At 44.2% G+C, this 27,334-nt stretch overlaps 1 protein-coding gene across 2 annotated transcripts in view; it reads left to right on the top strand.

Annotated features, from left to right (window-relative positions):
• Nucleotides 1–27,334, top strand: part of spns2 (SPNS lysolipid transporter 2, sphingosine-1-phosphate) — a 62,195-nt gene that overhangs the window by 13,872 nt on the left and 20,989 nt on the right. For both annotated transcript variants that reach the window (XM_079171015.1, XM_079171016.1), the window contains exons 2-5: nt 3,580–3,645; nt 17,064–17,200; nt 21,575–21,726; nt 24,400–24,466. In XM_079171015.1, coding sequence (XP_079027141.1) covers nt 3,580–3,645; nt 17,064–17,200; nt 21,575–21,726; nt 24,400–24,466 — 422 coding nt within the window. The remainder of the gene's footprint in view (nt 1–3,579; nt 3,646–17,063; nt 17,201–21,574; nt 21,727–24,399; nt 24,467–27,334) is intronic.

The following is a 27,334-nucleotide window of genomic DNA, read 5'->3' as shown; positions in this document are numbered from 1 at the left end:
GGAAACAGCAAAGACTGAAAGAAAGTATTATTCATAATCGAAGAATGATCATTCACCGCTCTGAATGCAGCATTTGTGGCGTGTTCACCAATTTGAGTCATTTCTTCTCAAGCTACACTGTAAACAGTGGTCATGAAGGCGGACGTTATGAGGGTGGAACAAGTGTCAGACACTGGGAGCTGTTTTACTCAACTCAACTCTGACTGCAAGGAACAAAGCTGTCTGCAGCCGTGTGGTACGGTTCAGCATCCCAGGAAGTTCATGGAAGGGGTTCTGAAGCGTCACACAATAAATAATGTGGCTCTGGACTGTGCCGTTGCACATCGCAGAACAAGTGACTTGTAAATGAACCCGAAGCAAATGGACTAAAGGATGAGAAAAGTCAGAAAGATAAATAAATGACAAAGCAATAGGAAAACGTCTTCAAGTGTGTTCATTCATGTTTTGTCGTCTGTAGAAGGTGAACTGAAGGAGTGTGCATTGTGCTGGCTGTGTGTCAGAGGGAGTGGCCTGTGAAGCGGCTGTGTGTGCTGCTACCTTGAATGAAGATGGAAGTAACCGGTGTTACTGTTGTGTGCTGTCAGGAAGTTCCACATTCCTGCCATGTTTCACACTCGGTGTCATGCTCAGATGAACACCCCCCCCCCCCCTCCGGAGGCCCAAGACAAACCCATTAACGTGAAATGCAATCTTGTTGCAACCACAGTGGTGACCGGCTATGTAGCTGTAATGTTAAATGTCCCTGGTTTCAGTGTTGCTATGGTGTTGTACTTGGTATTTCAGGCATCATGTAATAACCTGTGTAACTAAGGGACATGTGAGCAGATACTGCATTGTGAGATGCAACCGCAATGAGGAGCTTAGCATTAAAAAAAAAAGGGCAGTTTTTGAGATTTCGGCAAGCTGAGCTCCTTTGTGATTTCTTGACCTTTATCTGGTACAGCATCGCCATGGCAACTAAACTGGGCGCTGCCAGCTTGCATGGGCGAGGGCCTGTGGTACTGCATTATCAGATATATATCACTGAGTCTCTCTTCCCCAATAAGACATGGTTGTTAGGTTTCCTCAAAAAAAAAGAAAGGGGAAATGGAGGGGAGAATGGAAATCAGAAGGACAGAGTTTGATTGCCAACATTGAGATGAGAGATGATAGGCTGCGACAAAAACACAGAGCTGCCGGCTCTCTGTAATCCTTTACAGATTAGCACATTTCATTACACAGCTCATTGCACTTGAATCTAGTAAAACAAACACTGATACTGTGACCACCATTACCATCCACCGCTTCACTGCTTCTTCATAATAACTTCTCATACAATAGTTTCATGTGCTTTTAATAGACCTAGTTGGAGGACTTCATCACACAGTTCTAGTTCATCTTACACCCACAGCTCTGTTTTCCTATTGTTCCAGTGAAAAGCATTTTTTGCCAACTCTACCTTTATTAATCGTCCGGTAATTGTGCGGTAAGTGTAGACGGGTGTGGCTCAGACAAATGCAGACTCTGTCCAGGAGGGACGCTCCACCATCTGGCGTAGGAATCCCCCTCCCAGCAGGCTGTGTGTGCGTGTGTGTGTGTGTGTGTGTGTATGTGTGTGTGTGAACTTCTTCCAGGCTAATTAGAGTACAGCTGCAGTTGTACAGTACACTGTTAAAGCCCTGTTGTCGCTGTTTGACAGACTTGACAAGGGGGAGGGGGGGCCGAGGCGCTGTCGCAGCCAACCTGTCTGCCAAGGCCATGCAGTGATGGCAACCTGATGTGTGTGTGTGTGATCAGATTAACTAAATCCCCGAGGTGCATGAATATGATCAGACTTCTTTCAGTAATCACCCGAACTTGGACTTGGATATGAACTGCGATTTACCTGCCTCGAAAAGTAAATTGAGTGTAACCTGCCCCGAGGCCGTTGCTGCATAATTACCACACCGTGCGCTCCGACTGCTGTGAGACCTGCTAGCAAGAAGCACAGTTGCAACATGCCAATGCAGAGGTGGTGAAGCACGTCTATGCAGTTTTTATTTCCTCCTTATCTTTCCAGTGTAGACTCCACTTTTGGTTTCACTGGAATTGGCGGATAACGAGCATGGGAGCACCTTTTTGAGTCACATCATCACGAAAGGGAAACGAGGCAGAGAGTTTCGAGTGCAGCTCTCAAGAACAAGAATGCTGCCCCGTAGTGTGGGAATGTGGGCAGGTGGTTTGACTCACATGACAGGAATCTGACGTATGTGTCTGCTCCCATGCAGTCACAGTCCAACCTGCACCTGCCCCTGTATCGCACCGGCTTTGTTGACAATTAGACGAGGCAAGCAGAAACAACATCCATTGTGTTGAGCGCATTATTTGCCTGCTGGGCTGTGATCCTTCTCACCGCTTACCGAGCTCGAAATCCCGGAGATCACAAGGACGTGATGCATGAGTTGTTTCTGAAAGTCACAGAGACTCCCGAGGTCAGGTTACGCTGGTTCACCATGCTCTGCTGGGCTCGGAGGAGAGGAGCAGACAGTTCAGAGGCAGCCAGCTTTTTAAAATGTTAGTCATGCTGCTGTTCCATTTTCATGAGCTGTGTTGCAATCCCAGCCTGACAGTTTTCTACAGAGATTCAGCCAGCACTGCCTCGCACACGCATCTGGACTGCAACCTTCCTTTTCTTTGCAGTTCGAAAAAATAAGCCTTTGAACCTTTCCAAGCCGGTGGTCTCGAGAGGAGCAGAATTCATTTGATGAGACGTGTTGCTTCTTGTTTACTGGGGCTTCAAATGGTATGGTAGCCATAAAAAAGGGGGTTTCTTCAACACTTAATTAATCACCGTCTGATCTTCTTCTTCATCTCGACGGTCTGATGTTTACGACGTGTTAAAAAGTAAAAATGTTATGAGATTTCATGTTACATGCAGGCAACGTTGAACACACACGAGTCATAATGTTGTGCGATGAGCAGATATTCAGCGCTTCACAACGCGTTCCCTGTGCTACCTTGTTGCCAAGCAAGTGCTATTCATTCATTCATTAATGCATTAAAGACATGCACAGTAAGACAATGCCCTCCATTCCAACTTCTTTTGGGTTACACCAACAGGTTTAAGACGATTTCAAAGACCTTGTGGTTTCTCACAGTGGAGCGATGTCGTGTAGCCGCTGTGTGTCTGATGAGAGCCACCACTAGTATCGACCTCCCACGGGCGGTTTGCAGTGTCATTTGGAAAAGCCCAAATCAGCTGCTGCTGCCGCTGTGCTGGGAGGCTAATGGTGGAGAAGGTGTGCGATGGAAGTGTGCTTGTGTGTTTCATGGACGTGTGTTGAGCGGTTAAAAAAACAGAAATAACACCCAATGAAATCTTCCTGAGCATTTACTGAAAGTTGACCACTGTATGGCAGCCAAGAGTGCACTTATCGGGGATATTATATTGCTCTTCAGGGATGTTAAGTGAATGATGAGCCTGTCTATCCATCCACAATAATCAGAAGCCACAAAAGAAGATAGATTTTGCTATAAATCAAATAGAGCTCAGTGCTTCAAGTATGATTGTTATTATGTCTTGAAACTACATTCATGTTTTCCCTCTCCTCCTCTTGACAGGTGTTCTGCTCGACATCCAGCGGCATTATGGGGTATCGGACAGTGGAATCGGCTTGTTGCAAACAGGTAAGGTTTCCTCTAATCCCATAATTGCACGTGTGAAAAATCTTAGCTCAACACCTCAACGCATTCTCTGTGTGATGGGGTAATTATTGCACAACTCTGTTGTTGTGCTGCTGGTGTTTGCTAAATTGGACGGAGCACTGCAGCGGTTTTGAGACCATGACCTAGTCAACAGCAAAAATGCTGTTTTCACACACACATTAACAGTACGAAAGATATCGATTCGACAGCACCATTTACAACTAATGCTGCAGTTGATGCTGGGTTGATTTACATAATCAACCCACTAATGATTTATCTATGCCTCTAATCCTTCTCCTGTATACCTATTAAGCTACAATCATAGGATTTAAATAGAAACCAGTTCTTTTTATCGGTTTTCTTAGAAAAGCAGATACAAATTGGCTCAACTTCCCTGCCTCTGATTTATAGTCTGCAAAGCTGAAACAGGAACAGATTCTTTGAACAGAATTAAAAAAGTTACAAGATAAAGCACCACTGCCTTATTTCTTTTGCAAGAATTCGATCGGAAGGGTATCTGAAAGCTACACCACCAACAATTTTGAGTTTGCACTTATTTCTTTCGAACGTTCTAAATATGTTTGAATTATTAGCACCACTGTATCGCAGGCTTAAGTGAGGGAGTGACATTTCCTAACAGCAGCAGCAGCAGCAGCAGGGCAGGTCAACAGAAAGGACAACACAGTCTGGAGCCAGGCCGGCTGTTCTCCTGAGAGCCTGCACACATGTACCTAGAGCGTCTGAGGACTCCGGCTCAGGGCAGGGCTTCCTGTTCCACTCTAGACCCCATGAATCCACCTTTTAGGGAGATACCTTGCAAAGCCCCCTCATTGGAGGACAGGGCCCCGTCTCGTCTCCTTGTGCCCTCAAACTCAGTCAAACACCAACAAACTTGCACACAAAGTGCTATTGAGGGCAAGCAGGCGGCCTTGAGACGGAGGGGGAAAGAATACAGCCCAGTGTTCCCCCGCCCCCCCCCACCCCCATTGCTTGATGCTCTTAGACTAACTTTAGGTGAGCTGAATGGTGTGGTGAGGACAGAAATATCCACTGGGAAAAAAAGAAATCAGTGTTCTGTTGGCTTTTCAGTGAATAGGCCATTTTTATCAATCCCACATCTCATTTCCACCCAGTTTCACTGCAGCACGAATAATTTATGTTTCCCTACAAGTTCATTTTCCATCAGAAACAATTTCTCCTCTACACACCTTTCTCCGTCATCTCCATATCTTTCATGTTTTTGTCGATTCTGTTAGCAGCAGTGATCAAAAGATTAAATAGTCTGGTGTTTCAAAGCAACTTTTTCCATTTGTATGCCTGAACAGACTGCTAATGGTCCGAATGTGTCGGATCAAACACGTTCATTCAATTTTTTTAATCAGCAGGGTGCCTGAATTTGTGAAGACACGCTGACCTGCACACAGACATTTGTACAAAATCTTAACAAGAAACAGGAAACTGTGAAGGGTGTTTGACTCTTAATTCTGTTTGCATTGGCTCATTATTTGAGTTATGCACGCTACCGCACTAGCACCAACTCCCCCACACTTACAGACACACACACACACACACACACACACACAGTACGTTAGTGGTGGGGCATGTGTAGCTGGTTTGCCCTCTGTGCCGTCTGTTTGCAGGTCTCTGAGAGGCACCCAGCTGGCTTGCCTTAAAGCAGGACTGCTGTGTGTTTGGTTTGCCTGGCCTGGCCTGGCCCGGCCCGTCATGGTTCAGACTTTGCTTGGCCCCTGATCCCCAGGCGACCTCTTTGTCACACTGGCCTGAGGAATGCTGGGTGTCCGGGCCTTGGACTGTGTGATCGGGTAGGCCCAGACGAGGAGCCTAGGTGTGAAGGCGAGGTTAGGAGGTTGACGTAATCAGGGAGCTGGAGGGGAGAGTCTCAGTGTGTGCGTGTGTATGTGTTTGCACACATCCATATACACCTTCTGGTTTCCCCCAACCCCCTGCTTCCGTCTCCAGAGGGAACAATCCCTGCCTCTGTGACCACCTGCAGGCCAGGCCCGGCTCTGCCGGCTCTCCTTCCTCGCTCCCTCTGTCCTGGCGGCTCACGTCCACCTGGGAAAGCAAACTGCCAACGTAGGTGTTTTACAGGCGGTGGGATTTGCTTTCTCTGCTGCCAGGTCACCCTCACACTTTAAAAAAAAAAAAACACTCACCACGCACTGCAGGATCCAAGTCGTAGAACAAACACAAGTCTGAGTCAGAATCACCTCATGAACTCTGGTTCTGGCTCAGTGTGAGCAGAGGATAGCTTGACCCTTTTCTTTGGCTCTTGATCAGGACTACTGGAATGAAAGATTTCCCATATCTAGAAGTTACTGACAAGTTGTTTGCTTTTGGGAAACACTAGGCTGACTGAGCACTGGAGGAGCATTTAGACCTGCTGAAGTGTTTGCATTTTGATTGCTGCACTATATTTGACTGGTAAAATGTAATTTTCTTAGAACAAGCCCACAATCAGTGCATTAGATAATTGTGTCCGTTTCTAATGAAAATCAAGTGTTTGTTATTATTGGCTAAAGATAGTTGCGTCTCCCTAGCTTGTTTTAAGGTACAGATACTCTTTTTTTTTTTTAAACTGGAAAATAATGGGGAGGTGCAGTGTGGTGGTTGTTAGCTGGTGTTTTCATGCTGAGGGACAACAAATGGAAAATACCCTGTGGTGAGCTCAGCCTCCGCAGCACCAGTTATTTCTGTTATTTGGCAACTTCAACCCGTTTCAAAAGCAGCTCACACAACAAAAATGTACATGAGGTATGCGCTCATTTCTATTGTGTGTGTGTGCGTGTGTCATAATTGCCTCTGTGTAAGAGGATGAGGTGTTCAGAGCCGTCACTCAGGTTAGCGGGTGAAGGCAGTTTGAGCCGTCCATCAGCATGTGGACGTGGTCTCACCTGAGCTCAGCAGACCTGTCAGGGCACCGGGACGGCCTGATCTCAGCTCTCCCTCTGGAGATGACAGGCCTCCGTGCTAATGGCCCTTGGGCTGCGGCTAAGCGAATGACTCTCACACGCAGCTGTGAACAGGACCAGTCCCGAGGGTATGGAGGGCACGAAAGGTTAATGGAGGAGAGGAAGACGAGAGGGGGTTCACCTAGATGGTGTTACCTTTGGTTGGGGGGGAGTTTTGAACACTTTTGTTAACCAGACGGGAGAATCTGAGGGAAGGTATTCTCCTGCTAAGTTTGTTGTATCCAAGTGCTTTGAGGCAAATAAGGGGGGAAAGCTCTTAATGGGATGAATTATCCCTCACAATGGAAACTGGCAGAGTAATTATCCGCCGCTGGTTTAGCATGGAAGCAGCAGAGTTATTGGGGTCAGTCAGGCTGGATGTACAGTGAGGCGGCAGCTTAATAAGGAGCCGGCGCTCAAAACAGACTGTCTGTGCCCTGTTCTGTGTGGCTGCCCACCTTGTCTGAAACACGACACCAACACAGACACACACAGACAGACACACACACACACCAACTGACATAGCCCCAGTCTTAACATGGTGTCAGTCTGCCATTCAGCCAGTATGTGAGCTGTAAGGAATGAGGCCACAGGTGCTGTATAAGACTTCAGGATTGAGCGCCGCTAACACGTCGGACTCACACTGCACATACAAAGCTTCAAGCCGAAACCGCAAAAAGTCAGCATTGTACTTGGTAAAAGTCAGAGTTTTTTTGTCCCGTGCTGGACCTGTGGCTGTCTGGATCCTGTGCGTGTCAATCAAAAGTTTCTGTTGTTGAATCTCTGATTTCCCCCACACAGTGGGAATCAGTGCTTGATCAGCTGTTTTGGCCACTCACAGCTGCTCCTATTTTGTCCTCGTTGGTATCCCTCGGTGCCTCCTCTCTCCCTCTAGTTTGGCAGCTGTTGTAGCGTTGTTGTCAACTTACAGGGGTTAGAGGAGTCGGAGGGATGAAGGGAAATGGAGGGAGAAGAAAGAGCCACCTGCGACTTCCTCTCTCTGGTCATGCATGGCAGCGAGGTTTAATATTCTCCACTATTGATTCCCAAAGCCAAATAATTGCATTGCGATGGTGTTCAGCGGCCCCCTCTCCTGCTGAGACGAGAATAGAACGATGACCTGATGTTGCATCGACATCACAGCGTGAGTGTGTGTGTGTGTGTGTGTGTGCGTGTCTCCATCCCAGGCTGTTTTTATAGGCCACGTCTCGGAGGAGGGCAGCTGTTGGGCGATGATTGGCACTCTGCTCCCCGTCTCCTTCCCCCAAGCTTTCTGTCAACGAACCAGCAGCACTGCCCATGAGGGACTGCCAATCCAATCAGGATTTTAAGGCCAATTAAACAAGCATGCTGTCAACCCCTCTTCGTGTAAATGTCCAATCAGATCTCTAATCGCCTCTTACGTTGCAAGCCCCACAGAAACTGCACAAACAGCGGGTGGTTTTTTCCCCGTTGTCATGGGAGTGATCGAGCATTTCTGGCAACAAGATTTGGGGTGATATTTTCTCCAGCTTCTCAGAAAACGAGGCTGAACACCAATCGATTGCCTGATGCCGAGGGAGGTTGCGCCACTCTTTCTCCTCCGAGTGACATCAACAGATCAATTAGAAACACACATACACTCCACGCCCCTCCTAGACAAACACATGTGCTCGATCCATACAAACTCTAGCAAGTCAAGGTCAAAGATCATCATTAAAAGAGTGTGTGTATGTGTCAGTAATCTGTGTGTTCAGTGCCATGTCACCAGCCACAGGAAAGTATCCCTGGGAAAAAATAACTACATGTTTTTATCAATGCTGCAGCTTGGATCTGCAGTCTGGAACTTAACCGAGTGCACATCTCACTACCGTTTCTTGCTTTCAGTACAGAGGCGAAAAACAAGCGAGCACCTTCCTTTATTCCTACCAGATGTGTTTGCTTATGATACGCGCTGGTAATGCGCAAAAGATGATGTTCCAGCCCACTCGTGCCAGCCGGCCCGGTATTTGTAGCAGCGTGTAATTCTCCCCATCTGCAGCTCTCGCACCGAGCAGGTAGTGGAGAGCTCTGCTGCAGCTGCGGTGACAAGCGATCGACTCTCAGAGTAACTGAAGCAGTTGACATTATGTAGAATTAGCGGCTGAGTTTGACAGAAACAGGCGAGAGAGACTGCTGCACGGGTATATTTCCCAGGCTGCATGCGGCATTTATCAAACAGCATTGGTAATCCAACACTGGTGGAGTCTGAACGGAGAGAATTAGTGGTGATCAGAAATGTGAGGAATGCAGAATGTGATGTGAATGTCTGAGTTAGGACGCTTTGGTCGGCTCTGGTGTCCTACTCAAACTAAAGTTATGTGTCACACCCTCCACAGGCAGTCCCATGCATCATTAGAGGAAGAAGGAACAAAGCTGCCACTCCCAGCACACTGCACACCTGAGAGAAAACACACTGTTGCCACGGTGCACTGGTCACCATTGATTAGTTGGTGATGACTGAAAGGAAGATACCACTCCTTGTCCCACCCTCTGTTGTAGTGCATCTCTTCTCTTTGCACGATTTCAGTCAGAAGCAAGTTCAAGTTAATAGAAATATATCTTATCCCAACCTTTGTTGTAATGATATTGACTTTCTCTCATTCGTATTCCATCTGAATATCATAACGAGCAGGCAGAGATAAAAGAAAATGACTCTGCTCCGCATGGATACGCACCAGTCTTTTTACGAGACCCAGAACTCCAGTAAACAGCTTTGGATTCAGCGTTGGGTTAAAGAGAATACACCAGGGATGGTGCAAAACCACCAGGCTGCAATCTCTTAAACAAGTATATGCTGTCCACAGCAATAAACTTACCATGCCATTTCAACCTCTGTCCATGGTCTGATTACCATAACCACGGGCCCTGAACACAAGCCTACACAAATAGTACACACGCACTGCGTTTCCCTCCCCAGGCATCAAAAGTTTGGTTGCACAACCACACAGCACCGTGTATTTTTACTTGGAAATAATATTTGTTATTTTGACAGGTTAAATTACTACCTGTCATTCTATAAACGCTACGTGCAGCAGAGTATATCTTCAGGCGTGAAAACACACACCTTAATTATTATAAAACCAACAACAACAAACTGTAAAAGAATACATACGAGAACATCAAATGAAGTACAGAGCCACCGCTACGAGCACACAAGACCACCAGCTTTCTTGTGACCTTCTATGACCACGATCAGTCGGAATCAGGACACCTGTGGCTTCTGTAAAGACAGCAGGCTTTTAACTCCAAAATTGCCAAAGAAAAAAAAAAAACGTCTAGAATTTAGATCTGAAGTGCTTTTATTGTGAAAGGTTCATCCTGTTAAGAAAACGCTATGACAGAATCTTGTTTTGCCACAGTTTTAGTGGGCGGTGTTGCCAGAGATGTGTCGGCCAGCAGCTCATGCCAAACACACAGCGGTGGCAGACTCATTCATTCGGTGTCTTTTTATCGGTTGTCTATAACTGCGTCCATGCATCTCTGTTGTCTGCTGCAGAGTAGAATCGTGATGTGACAGACGATCTGGTACTCTGATCCTTTAGTGCGAAGGGTGACATGTGGTCGGAGTGCCTGACACCCTTGACAGTAATTTGTAGGGTTGGGTTGTAGGGTTGTATTTCCACAACATTGCCTGTGCCTTCTACAGGACACAACCTTTAACTGAAAACCTTAACACTCATCATTAACGTGAACTTCTCACATTCGATGTATATACAACATGTACTACACATCATCATATCACAAGCTGCTGAATCTCCCATATATATATATATATATATATGGGCTTAATTTCTCTGCCCAAAAATTCAGTTAATTGTTCTCAGTTTTCGAGCAATTTTGAAGCAGCAATTTGTGCGTTTGACTCTTTTGTTGTGAAGTAACAGTCCGTTAATAATTGATTATTCAATCTGTATGATAATAGCGTTAATATTTGCCAAGACGTGAGCCCTTCTTGGATTTAGCCGATACAAGGACAGAGTAACAAAGCGGTTTTCACTGACTAACAGACATTATTCATCCATATTAACGCCTCCGGTTGCAGCGAGCAGATAACCTTGTAATGACGAAAAGGGCAGAGGCTCGAAAGACACTGAAGAGGGGAGCTGTATTCATGAAAGCAATGTGCTGAACGCTGACGCCGAGACACACACCTCAGCCACAGCGAACAGGTCAAAGTGACACTCGGCGGTGCTGTAAATGGCACCGAATGACAACGCCTAGCCTGCAGACATGTCCAGACCTGCACAGAGGATATTCTCCTCCTATTCCTCTAATTCTGTCTCTGGCAGCTGAAGGACATTTGAATTCCTCGGACTGTCTGTCCTGTCTGGTTTCGCGGTTGGATGACAGTGCGGTCGGTCGGTTACGTTGGGAAACACCCATATCGCAAAAAAAAGATGAGATCCCCAAATAGTGAGATATAGCTTTAAGGAGGTAGAGAGCATAATACACGATTGGTTTGCATCCTTTCAGGTAACAAATACATTATGGATATCAATTTTCATTTACAACCCAAAGGATCAAATGTGTCCCTGAAAACCTCCATTTTGCGTTCTGCCACTGCGCATGAAGGAGCTTCATGCCACTTCATTTCTATATTAAGTTATAAAAAAATATTTTCAAGCAGGAGCAGCCGAATGCATTGTATGCTTTGGATTAAGGTGCATTAAAGCACTTTCATTTACACTTTTACAAACACTGTCAGTCGCCGTCAAGAGAATTATTCCAAATACATATATTTTGTTTTGGAAAAAGGATCAAATGGGCTGCTGAGCATTTGGGATCCCACGACTCTATGTCGAGCCTCACAGGTGCTCTCTTCAGGGGAAACTAGTGTTTCATAGGGAAATACATCTGTACAGGCTCAGTGAATATCAATCACACACACACGCACACACACTCAACATACGTGTGTCTGCATCTCCTCCTGGTGCTCTATTCACAGTGGCATTGAATCATAGGGGGTGAGTCATCCCAGGAGCTATTGTTCTGCTGGTCAATCAAAGCTGGACGTCCGGTGTTTCTAGTCTCCCTCTGTGTGTGGCAGGAGAAAGGTGTGTGTGTTTGTTTAGGGGGATCTGCCAGTGAGGGTTCAGCTTGCTAAAATGTATGCCTCTAAATACTTATTTTACTGTAAAATGTCTCATAAAAGATCTATAAAGAAAAATATCTAACAGCAGATGACCAGACTCAATCTGAAAAAAGAAGAAGCATAATCAGACCAACCAATTTAAATTAATTTGCAGTGTACAAAGCTCCACTGATGAATGGCACCAATTCACCATGAGACATACTTCATAAGGTTTTCAAGGCTTCATAAGGTGCCACTAATGATAAGTGATGACGGTAAGGATAATAAAGGGTGATAAGTCCGCCCTCACTGGCAGAAACCATATTGTTACCATATAAGTGCTTATTCACATCAGGAAGAGGTAACCAGCGGACACTTACAGCGTGATTCACCGGTATCGAGCAACAAGAGACAACACAGCAAAGTCATACTTAAATATGTGACTCCAGTGTCTCTCATGCTATTGTGACTGTTTTTAGACTTCTCGCAAAGCCATTGTCCTCTCGTGGAATGTGCAAAGACTTTGGTAATTGGTGTAATTTGCATGCCGAGGGACTGTGAGAAATATGCACAGCATCTTATTTGGAATTTGAGGAGACATCAGAACCAGTTTGGCACTCCTACCTGAAGCATTAAAATAAGAATTCATTGTAATCTTTGTGGGGATTTTCTGGTTCATCTGTTATATACAGTATTCTGTCTGAAGTACACAAAGGACGTTCAAGAGACTTTTTGGCTTCAACCTCTGGCTACAAAGAGAATAAAGATAGTTAAGAAGGAGTAATGGTTCATTTATCTTCTCTATAGAGGCTTTAAAATACAAAAACACTTTTGCTAGACTGGCCTCAAAGGGCTCCTTGCAGTCAGATGAGGAGACAATAATAAATGACCTTAATTGTTCAAACAACTCAGTAAGGGACAGGGAATTGTCTCCATATTCACCGCATGGCTGTTTGCCGCATTGTAATACATAATAATGAAGTCATAAATGTCCTTGCCGTTAAATAACCACACAACTTGTATTCTTAACTTATGCTGCTGGTGTGGAATTGACTCACGGCTAACGATACACAATGGTTTAAAAATAAATGTGTGTGTTTGTTTAGCTAACAGTGAGGAATATGTTGCATAAGCTGAAACTGTAGAGCTTGTTTGATAAGGTGTTTCCCAATCTACGGTTGGGTTTCCTCAGAGATAGATCATTGATACAGTGAAAACAGTAATCATCAAAATGAAAATGAATCCTGCCTTGTTCTTTAAAGTTTATTTTATTTCCAACACTGAAAAATGTACATAGATATGTTCTCCTTATCCATCTAATCTGTAAATACTTAGATGCAAACCGAGGTGTTAGACGTCATTTTGGGCTCAATAATAAATTCTGCCTCGACTAGACTGAAAGAGTCGTAAACTCTGACCTTTGTTCTCTAAAAGAGGTTATGAAAACCTTTCCTCCCTTTGGCCTGCAGTGTAAACAACCACAGAGTACGCCTGCTCCAGACTTCATCTCCTCACTGTTCGGGCTTTACTGCTGCATATTTGTTATATAGTTCATTTATGACAGATTGCCGTCTTTTGGCGAATAGCCACGGCTAATCTGTGCATAAACAAGAATAAACAGAGAGACAATGGTGGTCAGTGTAGGAATGTGACTTATGAGGACGGGTACCATTTTATGCATGTTTCACATTTCAGGAGCTGTTGTACTGTATGCCAAACCTTTCTATGCATTCTAGCTGTTCATTCAAGGTGTTCCAAACCACAAAATGAGACGCATCCTCTGAAGATTGAGTTAAGAATCAAGAAGCATTTCCAATAATAGGTTTTAGGGTGTGACCTGTCATCTGTGAAGACTTACTTAGTCATCGTTTGTTTGTCCTCCCTACAATAGAATAAGCACGTTTGTTTCCTTGTCATTGAGTCCATTCTTTCTAATGAATCATATCATACACTAGGTGTGCACTGCTCATCATGCTGCTCTCATAACATTCATTGAAATGACACGATACAGCCTCGTGAACAGGTTTTTGAGCATTATTTATAGAAAACATGCTGGATCCCTCAAAATGAGCAGGAAATCGTCGTTTCCAAGCTTGACAGATTTCCTCTTTTGTAGGTTTACATCCTTCACAGAAGACCGACATGAGAAGAGTGTGTGATGGTTTAATAAGACAGTCTTTACAGTGACAGGGCATTTCCTGGGAGCAGATGAGCCTCCATAAAGGTTACATGTGTGCATCCGGTCTCAGTAACACCAGGTGTTTTATATAATGCAGGTTATTCCTATGCTGTATGTGAACAATCTGCCAATATATACAGTGTAACATTGGATTAATTGCTTGAAATGACATCATGAAAGGTTCCTATAGATTTAGCTCAAATTGATAGAAGCAGGTATTTCACTGTGTATTGTGTCCTGATGATATGTCCTACTGTCATTCTAAACAAAGGCCTATTTCAAATATTCTATTCCCTTGAAAATCTATGAATTAGGTCAAACAAAGCTCGACATCCTCTCCCGATCCAAATCCGTAGAGCACAGCAGGTTGTCGGTGCCGACTTTGATAAGAAAGAATTTGATGAAAGAGAAACCGCAGCAATGCAAGCCAATTCCTTGGAAGGGTGTACCTGTTTTCGCTTAAAGAAACAACAACCTGACAACATTTCTCTATGAGTCTTGCCAAAGAAAGAAAGCATTATTTGTGACAGCAATTCATCATCTTATTATTCTGTCAGTTCAAATCAGCTTCCTGACTAAATGTTTATGACACATGTGCCCTGTTGGGTCGCTCAGTCGACAATGTTTTCACTAAATTAATACTAAAAATGGTATCATAGACATTAGACAAGTTCTGCACCAGAGTCGAAAGAGTTATCTCCATCTCCTCAGCTTCTGCTTTGCTTACTGAAGCGTAACTCACACCAAACATGCAGAATATTAAAGCAATGTAAACATAAGGCCTCTTTTCCCCTTGCCCCGAGAGTCGTAGGGTGAACAAGCAGCAAGGTCAACACCAAAGAAGTGCGAGCGCACACTCAAGACCGGACTTCATTCCCATGTGCTGACACCACTAAGAGGTGATAATGAGCCTTAAGAACAAAAGCGAAGCCTATCAGCAAATCACAAAATGACATGAAACAAGACACACAGAGGGATGGGGATGTGCGGTCCCGCTAATGACTCGAAATAGGCCAGTTAATGATGTGACGATATGCATTTTTGACAAGCTGCTAAACGGTGAGAGTAACGATCTCTGGGGCCCTGGCTCTTAAGAACCCACGTGGAACCAGCTGGTGGTGGCTGATTGTGGACCTCTCCCTCATCTTATCTCCAGTTTGCACCGCAGAACACCCTGATCTCTGTGTGTGTGTGTGTGTGTGTGTGTGTGTGTGCGTGCGTGCGTGCGTGTGTGTGGTTTCCCCACTAGTGCTTTGGCTGCAGGGCGAGCTGGTAAAACTCTTTAGAGAGCCCAACCCGCACTGAGCAGTCATCAGTGTCATTTAGCATTACACAACAGACCTGCAGCACTTAGCCACATAAATGATCATGATGGAGGCTGCAGAAAGAGAGAGAAGCGAACAGGAGAGTCAAGAGTCTGAGAGGCAGAGAGAGAAACATACATACTGGGGTGGGAGAGACTCAGTATCTGTGATGACCAGATAAAGCGATCCCAGCAGCTGTGAAAACCTAAACTGTAATTGAGTCATTCATTAATAATAATTCAAATTAGATTTTAGATTACATTTCATTTTCTGAAATGAGATTTCTTTCTTCTTTCACAATGATATTGAGGTCATGCAGGATATGTGTATTTTACCATTATGGGTGTGTTCTTGTATGTATAATACTCATAATATTTTTTATATGATATACTTGAAATATGAATTTATATCTTAAGACATAAGAATTTCCCAGAGAGGTTAATCTTTGACAAAGCAAAGGTTCCTGCCCCAGACAAATACTGTGCAAGGTTCAGTGTTTTTTTGAAATCATAAATCCCTTTTACAAAATGAGCCAGTGTTATTGACACCATGTTTTACAATGTATTGAATAACAAAATCACTGGCGCTATATTCCCTAAATGAAGTCGGATCTGAACTGATCGGTTATTATTAAATGGGGTACAGTTCATAACCAACTTCAATACCTGCAACAAAGTAATGTAAAATAATTGGCATTACACTATTTTTGGGGGCAAATCTTGATGCAAAAGATTGTTACGAAACTATTTATTCTATTTTTATCGTACCCTAATATCAAATGTTCAAAACTACAGTTAAGCTATAATCTGATTATAGTCCCTTATCCTGTTGGTTGGCCTCAGCAGCTGTGGGACTGTGATGCCTGTGTCTTATATAACCCCCCCCCCCCCCCCCCCCCCCCCCCTCATCTCCTCCCTCTTCTGTATGTTTATGCTGATGATGTGTCGAAGCACTCAAGCCTGCCTCCCTAGCTCCCCTCGCCGCTGTCAAGAGTAACATCTCTGCCCTTTCCCCTCTGCATAGACGCACAAACTCGGTTTTGTGAGCATTAAATATTCAGCTCTGTTTTGAATGGTCCTCCTCATAAATATTGACTAAAGGGCCAGAGAACGAGTTGTCCAGTCAGCAGTGGGGAAATTAGGGGAAGCACACTTTAAAGCACTTGTGTTCCTTTCATTGACACATAAGTCTGCTGAGAAATTAAGATGGAGGAATTATTTATGGACACACACAGCCTCCTCTGGCCCTGGTGTGTGATATATTGCTATTAATCTGCTCAGTTTAAATGTAATTCCAGCAGTGGTACATTGAAGACTGACATGTTTTTTTTTCCTCCACCACTTTTTTTTGATTCGTTTGATCCCAACAAACTGACAACATATTATCTTATCTCTCTTTTAAGAGCTACTGTATTAGTCATTACATTTGTACATCTCCCTTCTCGTTTCACAAATTCAACATCACTTTTCTCAGTGACATCTCCCAGTGCTGCATCATCTGCATACATATGTTTCTTGAAGTAAGTGTAGGTGAAGTATATCTGAAGTTAGTTGTTTGGAGATGAATGGAGGGGTCCTCTGGCAGTCCTTCCCTGTGCCTCCGGTGGACAGGTATCACACAGTCAATCTGGACAGGTTCTTGGCTTAATAAGTAAACCTAAAAGCTGAAATATTTGTCTCGGTCCAGTTGGAATTTGAGTTCTTTTTTTTTACAGCAAAGTACAATGGAGAAATACACGATACTGTAAATAGCCAAATCCGGGCAAAACCTAGTCTGAAAACTGCATCAGTAACGGTCATTTTCTGTCACTATGTCCAAAGTAACACTTTCTCTTCTTCTTCCCCTCTCCACAGTCTTCATCTGCAGCTTCATGGTGGCGGCTCCCATCTTTGGTTACCTGGGCGACCGCTTCAACAGAAAGGTCATCCTGAGCTGCGGCATTTTCTTCTGGTCCATTGTTACTCTGTCGAGCTCCTTCATCAGTAAAGAGGTACGACATCGCACACGTTCTCACAGAGAGGATCCGGTGCTATTCCGGTAGTCCGCCGTCCCACTGAGGAGCCAATTATTCTGCTATGATCTGGATATGCTTCATGTTAAGGCTAGTGAAAAAAAGGCGACACGCTCGTTAAGTCAGACACAAGCTTTGCCTTTTGTTGCCCGTCTCTGTCTCTCTCTCTCGCTCAGAACTGGCTACCAGCCAATCAACTAATGAAGGCCCATGCCTCAGACTTGTCTCAATTACAATGCTTTAGAAGATAAGACGGTAGTTTCACTGCTCCTTGACAAGCGGATTTAGATGTGATATCTCTAAAAGCCTCCGTGTGCCGGGCGGTGTTGGATGCATTAAACCATAAAATTATTCTTGGGAGGCGGGGGGTGAGGGGTGTCCCGCTGAGAGAGGCCATCACATTACAGTAAAAGGCTGTGTGTGTGTGTGTGTGTGTGTGTGTGTGTGTGTGTGTGTGTGTGTGTGTGTGTGTGTGTGTGTGTGCGGAGGTGTGCAGACGGACCCCATTATGCAGTCTTGATGGACAGGCGTAATAAAAATCCAACAGACTGAGAATCTGAAGCTGCTCGACTGGCAGATATGTGGCATTGAAAGCTACGTTAGGTAAATTCATGCAAGCGCGTGGCATGTCTGCAGAGCAGCGTCATGGAGTCCCGCAGTGTCGTCTCTCCAGTGAGTAAGCCAGCTCACTGCAGAAGCTCGTCAGCCCAGAGCTGCGGAAGGGAACGACAGCTCAGAGATGTCTCAGGAGGGCATCCTTTGACTTAAATCTCCTATAGACTCATCTGCTTTGGAGGCAAGATGGCAGCCATTCGCCTAAGCAGGAAATGCATTCAGGCTGCATCTTGCTCAGATGAAATGAAGGGCCTCTTCCCCTCTGACAAATGCCTCAAAGGCTGTTGATTGCCGATGAGGAGACGGAGACTGATCCTGGAGACCTGCAGTCCTTTGCCCTGAACTTTAACTTTGCCCTCAAGACCTGTTCCTGAATGCCAGTCAAGTGAGACAGAAGAGTAGATGGCTCTTATGTAATATCTTCACGGCGCTGTCGCCATGAGAGATGAAAGACATGACATGTAATGAAATGTTAATGACCACTTACAACTGAGTCCTATCATTACGCATTCAACACACTCTGGGGCATTTTGGAGGGATTTGCAGCAGATACAGATCTTATGTAACAGAACTTTGCCATAAAGTGAAATTGCAAAAAATAATTCCACATGAGCGAAACAGATTATCGTCATAAAATGATCACTTGAAGGGCATTTCGAATTGAACACATTAGTGGCAGGCTATTTTTAATTTTATCCAACGGAAAGCATGACTCGTTACACTTTGATCTCGTGAATAAAGAGGGCGAGACAACGTTAATGATCACTGAACCACTGTTGTTATACAGCCCGACTCCGTAGATGGATAATCATTCTTTGGACAGTTTATATTTCTTTTCACGATTGTCATCTTTATAGCTGTAATAATGTTTTTATCTGAATACTAAAGTAGCAAGTGGATGACATAGGTTGAGGCCAAAGGGGTAGTCAATTATCATATAACATTCTATTACAAAGTATCTTTTTGAAGTCACTGAAGTGATGATATCTAGAAGATTTTACCTTCTAAAGTCCAAGTAGCATTACACCAAAAATGTGTGTCAAGCCTTGTAGGTCCTATTAAATAGATAAGTGTTTGCTGTGCATTCAGGGAAACTGGCCATGTGCTATAAACTGTGCATAGTTTTTTCCAAAAGATTTATCAAAATCATAGTTGCGATTTGGCTAAATGTGTTTAAAGCCAATAGCGCAAATGCTTTCAAGTTGCTTTTTGTTGTTGTCATCGCTTTAAGCATTTCTGTTTCAAGCTTCGATGACAGTCTGGTGACCACACACACACACACACACTAAAAGGACGAGCATCACCCACCAAATGGTGGGACATTAAAAGGAGAAAATAGACCGGTTGTAAATCCTTCCATACAAGGTGACAAGCACAAAGATGCACAGCAGTGAGCGCCCGGCTGTGATCAATCATGAACACTGCAGCTCACATATAAATCAAGCAGGAAAAAAAACAATGTTAGGCAACTGTGGCAAATGGGGGGTTTGATGTTGAAGTCTTACACACTCAATACAACAGGATTTCATGGATGCAAGGAAGGCAATCAGCTATCGGCTATACACGCTTTGCACACACACATCACCAAGACTACACACCATTAACAATGAGGCAACCACGCTACAATTATGCCCTAAAACAGAACCCACACAGCACTCTGCCTCTCTCTCGCTGACCCGACACACACACACACACACACACACACTCGAACCTGACACACCATTGTGTTACTGTACAACTTTTCACCTTTTGCACAGCAGGTCAATTCAGTCACAGCAAACCGGCTAGAGGTGGAAAAATATTGTCTTTTACCTAAAAAAAAAAGAATGGACCACAGAGGCCTTGGGTCAGAGTACCATGTTCGATGCAAACTGAGTGCCTTTATTTAACCGAGTGTTTAACAATGATGTCAAAGCAGAAAAACAATCCACTGCTTTCCACGTTCCACAGGGTAGAGTTAGACTTTCTAAACTACACAACTTTTGCACTGCGGACCATTTGCTGTTGAGGCTTTTAGAGGGTCTCAAGTGCCGATCAAAGGGGTCTCGCGGTACCGTCGTATTTCACACACTGCTTTAAGCGTCGCCTTAAAGCTAGGTATGCGTGTGTGGTGTCGTCTCCAGAGCATGTTTGATAGCTGTGTCTATGACCTCATGACATGATGTCACATCCACCAGCATGAAGCCCTGTAGTGTCAGCTGAGAGCTGAGGTCATCGGGGATCACAGTCTCAGCTCAACCTCTGTTACCTAGGGCACAATCATTCATCTCTTTTCACTGCTGACAAACCCAACAGAGTGCAACCTTATCTCGCTCACACACACACACACACTCATTATTAGGGCCCACACAACGCGCATATGTTTAAGGTGGGAATAAAAAAAGAAAAATACATAATGTAATGAAATGTAGATACAATACTTGGAGTATACAGGACTGTCTCAGAAAATTAGAATATTGTGATAAAGTTCTTTATTTTGTGTAATGCAATTAAAAAAACAAAAATGTCATGCATTCTGGATTCATTACAAATCAACTGAAATATTGCAAGCCTTTTATTCTTTTAATATTGCTGATTATGGCTTACAGCTTAAGAAAACTCAAATATCCTATCTCTAAATATTAGAATATCATGAAAAAGTATACTAGTAGGGTATTCAACTAATCACTTGAATCGTCTAATTAACTCGAAACACCTGCAAGGGTTTCCTGAGCCTTGAAAAACACTCAGCTTGGTTCAGTAAACTAAATCACACGTATGGGGATTATCACAATATTCTAATTTTCTGAGACAGTCCTGTATATCACCATGAAACGAATGTCACTTCACTGCAACATTAACAAATTAAACCAGTTTTACATGCAGCTCATTTTACTCATGGGGCTAATGGACAGTACGCAAATTAGTGGCCAATATTTGTAATTTGCGTCACAAACAGAGTGTGTGTGTGTGGGTGGGGGGTGGGGGGGGGGGATTTCTTTGTAGCTCCACGAGCAGGCAGTCTGCATCCAGTGAGTAGTAGTTGCCATGGAAACAGTTATCAATCCAGCTGCCCCCGCCAGTGTGCAATCTCCTATTAAAGCCTTTTAAGTATTCATCTTTTCATTCCTCAGTTTATTACGTCTCATGGGCGATAATACGCCGTGGTCATTTAATAACGCGACGTTGGATTAAACACATTGAAATGCTGACGTGATGCCATTTCACAATCTCATTAAGTCAACAAATATATTTGGTTGATCAAAATGACCAGGTGCAACAAAATCTCAATATTTAAATCGTTTTGATGGCCCATGTGTTCATGGGATTGAGCGTGTGAAAGTCATCGCTTCTCATTAATGATGAACCACATGCGTGTTACGTGTGTGTTGATTCAGTGTCTACCTCTGTTTATCTGGTAGATACATGTTTCAGAAAATACGGGGGACTTTTAAATCTGATTTATTTGAACACATGAGGGGTGAATCCATACTGAATATGGCCTGAAAGCTAGTAATTGTACTGTATGTGCATTGTACGCCTGATTACAATAGAGACATTTACTGTAAGTATCTTTGGGCGAGAAGTTAAGATAGACTGTTTGTGCAGGAAAAGAAAAGTTGATGAGCAAAAAGCCTTATGACCAAGATAAAGGCTGTTGGGTTGACATTGCGCTCTGACACAGAGCTTGATAACAAAACTCTTGTTTCTCTCTCTCTCTCTCTCTCTCTCTCTCTCTCTCTCTCTCTCTCTCTGCAGTATTACTGGCTGTTTGTACTCTCCAGGGGACTTGTGGGAATCGGGGAGTCCAGCTACTCCTCCATCTCTCCCACCATCATCGGAGACCTGTTCACTAGTAACAGCCGCACCATGATGCTCTCCGTCTTCTACCTGGCCATCCCCCTGGGAAGGTAAGACACAGGCAGATCCTGTATTCTTGAGGCAAACACTGGGTAACGACAAGACATGTGTTCTATATCGGGAGATGGTCATGCCGACATTTATGAAACTATAGTTTGGTGATTTCATCCTATTCAGCTGGTTCGCTACATGTTACATCCAAAGGTGCAATGAAATCAGGAGAATTAGCATAGATAATTGAAATTATCCTCACATGGATGCCAGGCTCACTCCTATCTGCCTCTCTCTTTTTTCCCAGAGGCAGCCACACAAAGAGCTGAGGCCCTCTGCAGAAAGACAAGCAGAACTTACAATCGGCTGTGTGTGAAGCTTAAAGGAGGGTGGGAGGCTTTTTGGGGGGGGATGTGGCGTGGGGGTGTGAGAGTAGGAGGTATTATTAAACTCAAATCTCCAGCCTTTTCAGTTCATTCAATCAGAAAAAGGGCCACAGGGAGAAAACAAACAAAGCCGAGTAATAAAAGATGAATGCACCGGTGGATGCCGCGCGGGAGCCACTTGAGGATTATTGTTATGTACAGTGCTTTGCGGCATGTGCCGTGCTGTCGCATGCTGCGTTGTTTTCCAGCTTCTGCATGCAGAGACGCACACACGGAAATGCTAAATAGTAAAGGGGAAATGTGCTGCAGTCTCTGCACACTGTCAACATTAGAATTACATGAAATGTACGTATAACATGCCGCTCAGGTTACAATCACAGTTTGGAGACAGTTGGACAAATGTGCAAGGGAAAGTCTAAACTGCCCTTTGTGGTTGTGTTATGAGCTGCCAAAATGTTTGGGTCACAGTAAACTGCCCGGCAACACAGACAATAGAAGGTGAAAGAGTGCGCCTCAGTAAAGTGCAGTCAAACTTCCTACCCAGTCTCCCACTTGTTTGTCTTTACTGAGGTTGTTATGACCATTTCCAGGAAATGACCTCAGGAATTAGGCCAGATTCACAGGAAATGGATTTCCCTGTTCTCCAATCCCCCCCCCCCCCCCCCCCCCCCCCCAATAATTTAAACTTGGCCGCGGAGATAGGTTTCTTTCTGTGCGGCGTCCGCCGCCGCCGTTTGATGTGAGCATATATTTTCATGCTTGAGTTATATTGTTGGTGTTGAACTTTCCAAACACTCTCTGCGTGGACTCTGATAACATTTGCTGTTAGTCACTCACTGGAAATATCATATGCTGTCTGAGCCTGTTTATACGGCGCTGTTATTTTTGGAGAACTAATCATGGAAAGCACAAGCGTCGACCGTTTCCCCCTTTGCTCTGTGTGAGGATGTGTGTGTAAAACCAGTTAAACATCTTTTGGCCCTTTAGCAGCCAGTGCTGATAAGAGCCCACTGCAAAGACGCTGGCTACATTTGATCTATTGCTCCAATCTGCTATGCTAATAGGAAACAGCACCTCTTCACCAGAGGCTCTGCACATGAAGACAAACAGGTTCTCTGAGAAATCAGGAAGTCTGATTGACTTTTGTTGACTAAATCTAGGGAAGAGGCTTAAAAACTTTTGGAATAAGCTGAGATGGATGACAAGTGAGAGGGAGTAAGTATTGGGCCATCTTAACTGAAAGAACACCCTTTTTTCAAAAGAGTCTCCCTCATTTAGTGTTTTGATGATGGTGATAGACGGCCCAGTCCCTCAAAACCGGTCGTGAAAGTCCTAGAATATAATTCACACCACTGTCAAACCAGTCTGTGATGCCTCATGTGCTGTATGGAAGCATCTGGGGATAGCTTTAGTCTTTAGCACTTACTGGAGGCCGTCCGGGTAAAGGGTTGTAACAAATGATTATTTTCATTATCGATTATTCAACGGTTTATTTTCTAGATTAATGGATTGATTAATTGTTTGGTCGATAAAATGGTTTTAAAAAAAGTGAAAAAAAACATCACAATTTCCTATAGTTTAAGGTGATGTCATCAAATTGTGTGTTTTGTCTGATCAACGGTTCAACACCCTAAAAATATTCAGGTTGCTATCACTCTGATTATTACTTTGATGATTCATTTCTTATCAAAATAGTTCAGGCCATAGAACACAAGCAAATATAAACAAAGAGTAATCCGCTCTGTATTTACTACTGCATAACTGTGTTGAAGATAATGCTCACATACTTAGCTATCGGTCCTCTGCCGCACAAACCCTCGGTTTACTCTCTCTGTCCTTTAAATGCTGATGCTATCTAGCAGCAGAGGCTTATCGCAGCATAAGGGCCCCTTTATCTGATCTTATCTAGCAACATTTCCCCCAAAGCATTTCGCTGTCATTTCCCTTTAGGACTCACAAAACACTTTACCTGAGTAAAATGCAGTGAAATTCCATTTCACTGTGCCACACGCAGCCTTCAGGCTCAGACAACCATGTTAGTGCCGGGTCGTGGGCGGTAACTTTGCACCTGCATTTTGTGACTATGTGCACAAATCGCACATCCACAAATAGACCCAACTAGCCAAGCTGCTACCGGTGCTTTGATCAGTTACACTGTCATAAGCTCTCTATGTCAAGTACCCAAACACTCAACGTGGCAGACAAACAGGATGTGTGTAGTGTAGGCGTAAGCTTCAGGACACTGACTCATATACTTAATATATAACGTGCACTCGCCACTAGACCTCAGTGAAGCAGGTCCAGAGTAATGTTTTTGACGGTTTGTGTCTTTCTGTCTCTCCGCAGTGGGTTGGGTTACATCCTGGGCTCCAGCGCCAAGGTGGCTGCAGGAGACTGGCACTGGGCACTAAGGGTAAGGGCATCATCCTCCAACACTGCACACAAACATGCACACAGAGACAGATGAAGAGCCTGTCTTGGATCTGGGGTCAGAGGGGCCGGTGGTGGCAGAGGCACCGGGGGCGCACACATGGCTGAACAGGCGGTCCGGGACATTGTAGTGATGTGACAGAGCAGAGAGAGCTGAAGGCGGCACAACTCTCACATTCATCCACATCAGCATCAGTTGAGCCTCCAGCCTCCCGCACAACTCTTTCTCAAAATGTAGAAATGTTTACATCAAACGCACTCAACATCTTCTAAAATGTGTTCAAGCTAAAAGGCCGTGTGTCGTGATGGCTTCAGTTCTGATCCGATGGCTGCAGCAAGGAAAGTGGATTTCTGTTAAAGATCAAGGCTGGTGTTAGCTTTTTGCTTCGCAGAAGGCGTGAACACATTTATCTTTCATTACACTTTACCCTCGGGAGTCGTCTCTGGTGAGGCAGGATCAATGTCGGCCTCAGTGAAATAACAAGGTGTAGGGGCTTCGTCTACCTGAGTGTAGTGTCTTTTACGGTGCAGGAACTTAATGAAACACTAAGGTTTCATTCTTTAGGGAGAGGTTGCTGGAGGTACTTTTTGGCCCTGCCCAGGACGCAGTGCTAAATGCATGTCCTGGGTACTATCAGGGGTGCTAGCTGTACTGTGGATTGTGATTGGTCAACCAAATGTGTCCTTACGTCACAACAGAGAGTACAAGAGCAACAACAACAATAACCACCAGCTTGCTATTGCATCTGCAACAGCATCAACAACCGCTTTTTGAGGAGAAGATTTTGTTTGGAGGAAGCAAAAAATCACCTGCAAGAATTGAAAATGTGTACCAGTCTACCAGAGAAGGCACAAAGCCTCTGTGTGGGGCAGTTGGACCGAGCTCAAAGACACACTTGTTCCTACGCACTGGCTCGCAAAATGCCCCAAAGGTGCTCCAAGAGCATTACGCTGGTATCCCTTTTAATTAAAGGCTGATTTCAGTTCTCAAGAGAAATGTATCTGTAGAAATGTGCTGAGATGTCCCACCTTGACAGGGTTTTGCTTCAACAAAGAAAAGAATCCTGACTAGACAATTCTTTGCAGTCGCATACTTACAGCGTACTTGGGAGCAAACACAGGTGTTAACTCAGGAGCATAAATCACTGTTGTCATGGCACTTTTTTTACTGGGACTCCAATGAGTACTGGAGACAAAACGTTTAGAAGCCAACGGCTCAATAAGGCATACCAGCAGCAATGGAGAGGACCAATGAAAGGTCTAACAGGAGCCGCTGACTTCAGGGTCAGCTTTAATAATCCTATAACAAATTATGAACCGACTCTTCTTATGAACCGGCTGACATTTTAAAGGAAGGCATTAAAAGCTCCTCTCAGCGTGTCGCCGTGGAGAAGATTCTTGAATGTGACAACTCGCTGGGTTTGAGGAAACAGGATGTGCATTTCTTCTTGTCTTTGTGGCGTATTAAAAGAGAAAGAAAAAAAAAAAACACAAAGAGCGAGGCAGTTTGTTCCACAGCAGTGACAATGGCATTCCAATAAAACAATCTCACAGCCAATTAATCACCGGTGTGGCATGCAGAGGGAAAAAAAAAGCGAGACATGAAACGGGTTCTGTGGAGCAGTATCCTGCTTTAAGGAAAACAACAATGCAACACTTCCGTTTGTTTTTGCCCAACATGTTCCAGCTACCTTCCTTGTTTAGCGAAAAAATGTGGACGATAAGGAACAGGGGGGGACGCATAGAAATGAGGAGCAGAAGAGGGCAGTAACGAATTTGTTTGATTGCCTCAATACCAATCCATGCAGGAAGTGTCTAATGTGCACTGTGGGAGTCAAAGGTCAAAAGGACAAAGACTCCTGATGTCTTGCTGAATAATTACGAGGGGACTTGAGTGCAAAACAGAGCTCATATTTATTTTCCTCTGTATCTTCCATTAAGCTGCCGCTCGCTGAAAGCACATTTATAAGATTCTGATGTAGATGTCGGTCCAATTAAATTGCTCCACACGAGACGATTGGAGAGAAGAAACAATATAAGAAAGGAAATCATCAGTATAATCCTCAGCTGGGCCACATCAGCCTCAGAATTACTCCCTCAATGAAAAACGTAACCACACACACACACAAACACACACACACACATATATACACACACATATATACACACCTGCACATTTCAGAGCACTTGTGCATATAAATGGCTTTTATAAGCTACAAAATATAATATGATGAATTTCCCCTGACAGATGAAATTGGTTTTGCTTTTGTGAGCAATATGTATTACTCGACCAAATCCTCTCCCACACATCCCATCCTGTCTTTTATCTCCATCTTCCCCACACAGACACACGCACATGCACAAACATGCTACCTCATAACCCATAAAAGATGATAGTGAACATAATAGCAGATGGGCAATTATGAGGTTTCTACCTTGGTGCAGCACTCACAAAGCAGCTCTCAAAGCCCAAAAGCTCTTTTAGAGACGTATATGCTTATACACATAAACACACACACACACACACACACACACACACACACACACACACACACACACACAGTGCCAACAGAGAAAGCAGAGGGAATGTTCTCAGCTCCAGAGGGCTTGTATAGGATGTCAGGCGTATCGGCAAACACAGTGGCCGTCCATTCAGATTGTGAAATTAACCCATTCCAGGGTAAGTAAACCTCGCATTAGGTTCGGAAGGCGCTACGTTTTGAGTGTGATAACCATAAACACAACAACTCAGTTTAGTTTGCCGGTGAACAGCAAAACAAATGCAACATTTACATGGAAATGAAAAATGACAACTGCGCTCTTTAAAGAAGACAAAATTGTCCTTTAAGGA

The sequence above is a fragment of the Pholis gunnellus genome, assembly GCF_910591455.1.
Source record: "Pholis gunnellus genome assembly, chromosome: 13".
Taxonomy (NCBI): Eukaryota; Metazoa; Chordata; class Actinopteri; order Perciformes; family Pholidae; genus Pholis; species Pholis gunnellus.
This window is presented reverse-complemented; position numbering and strand designations above follow the sequence as displayed.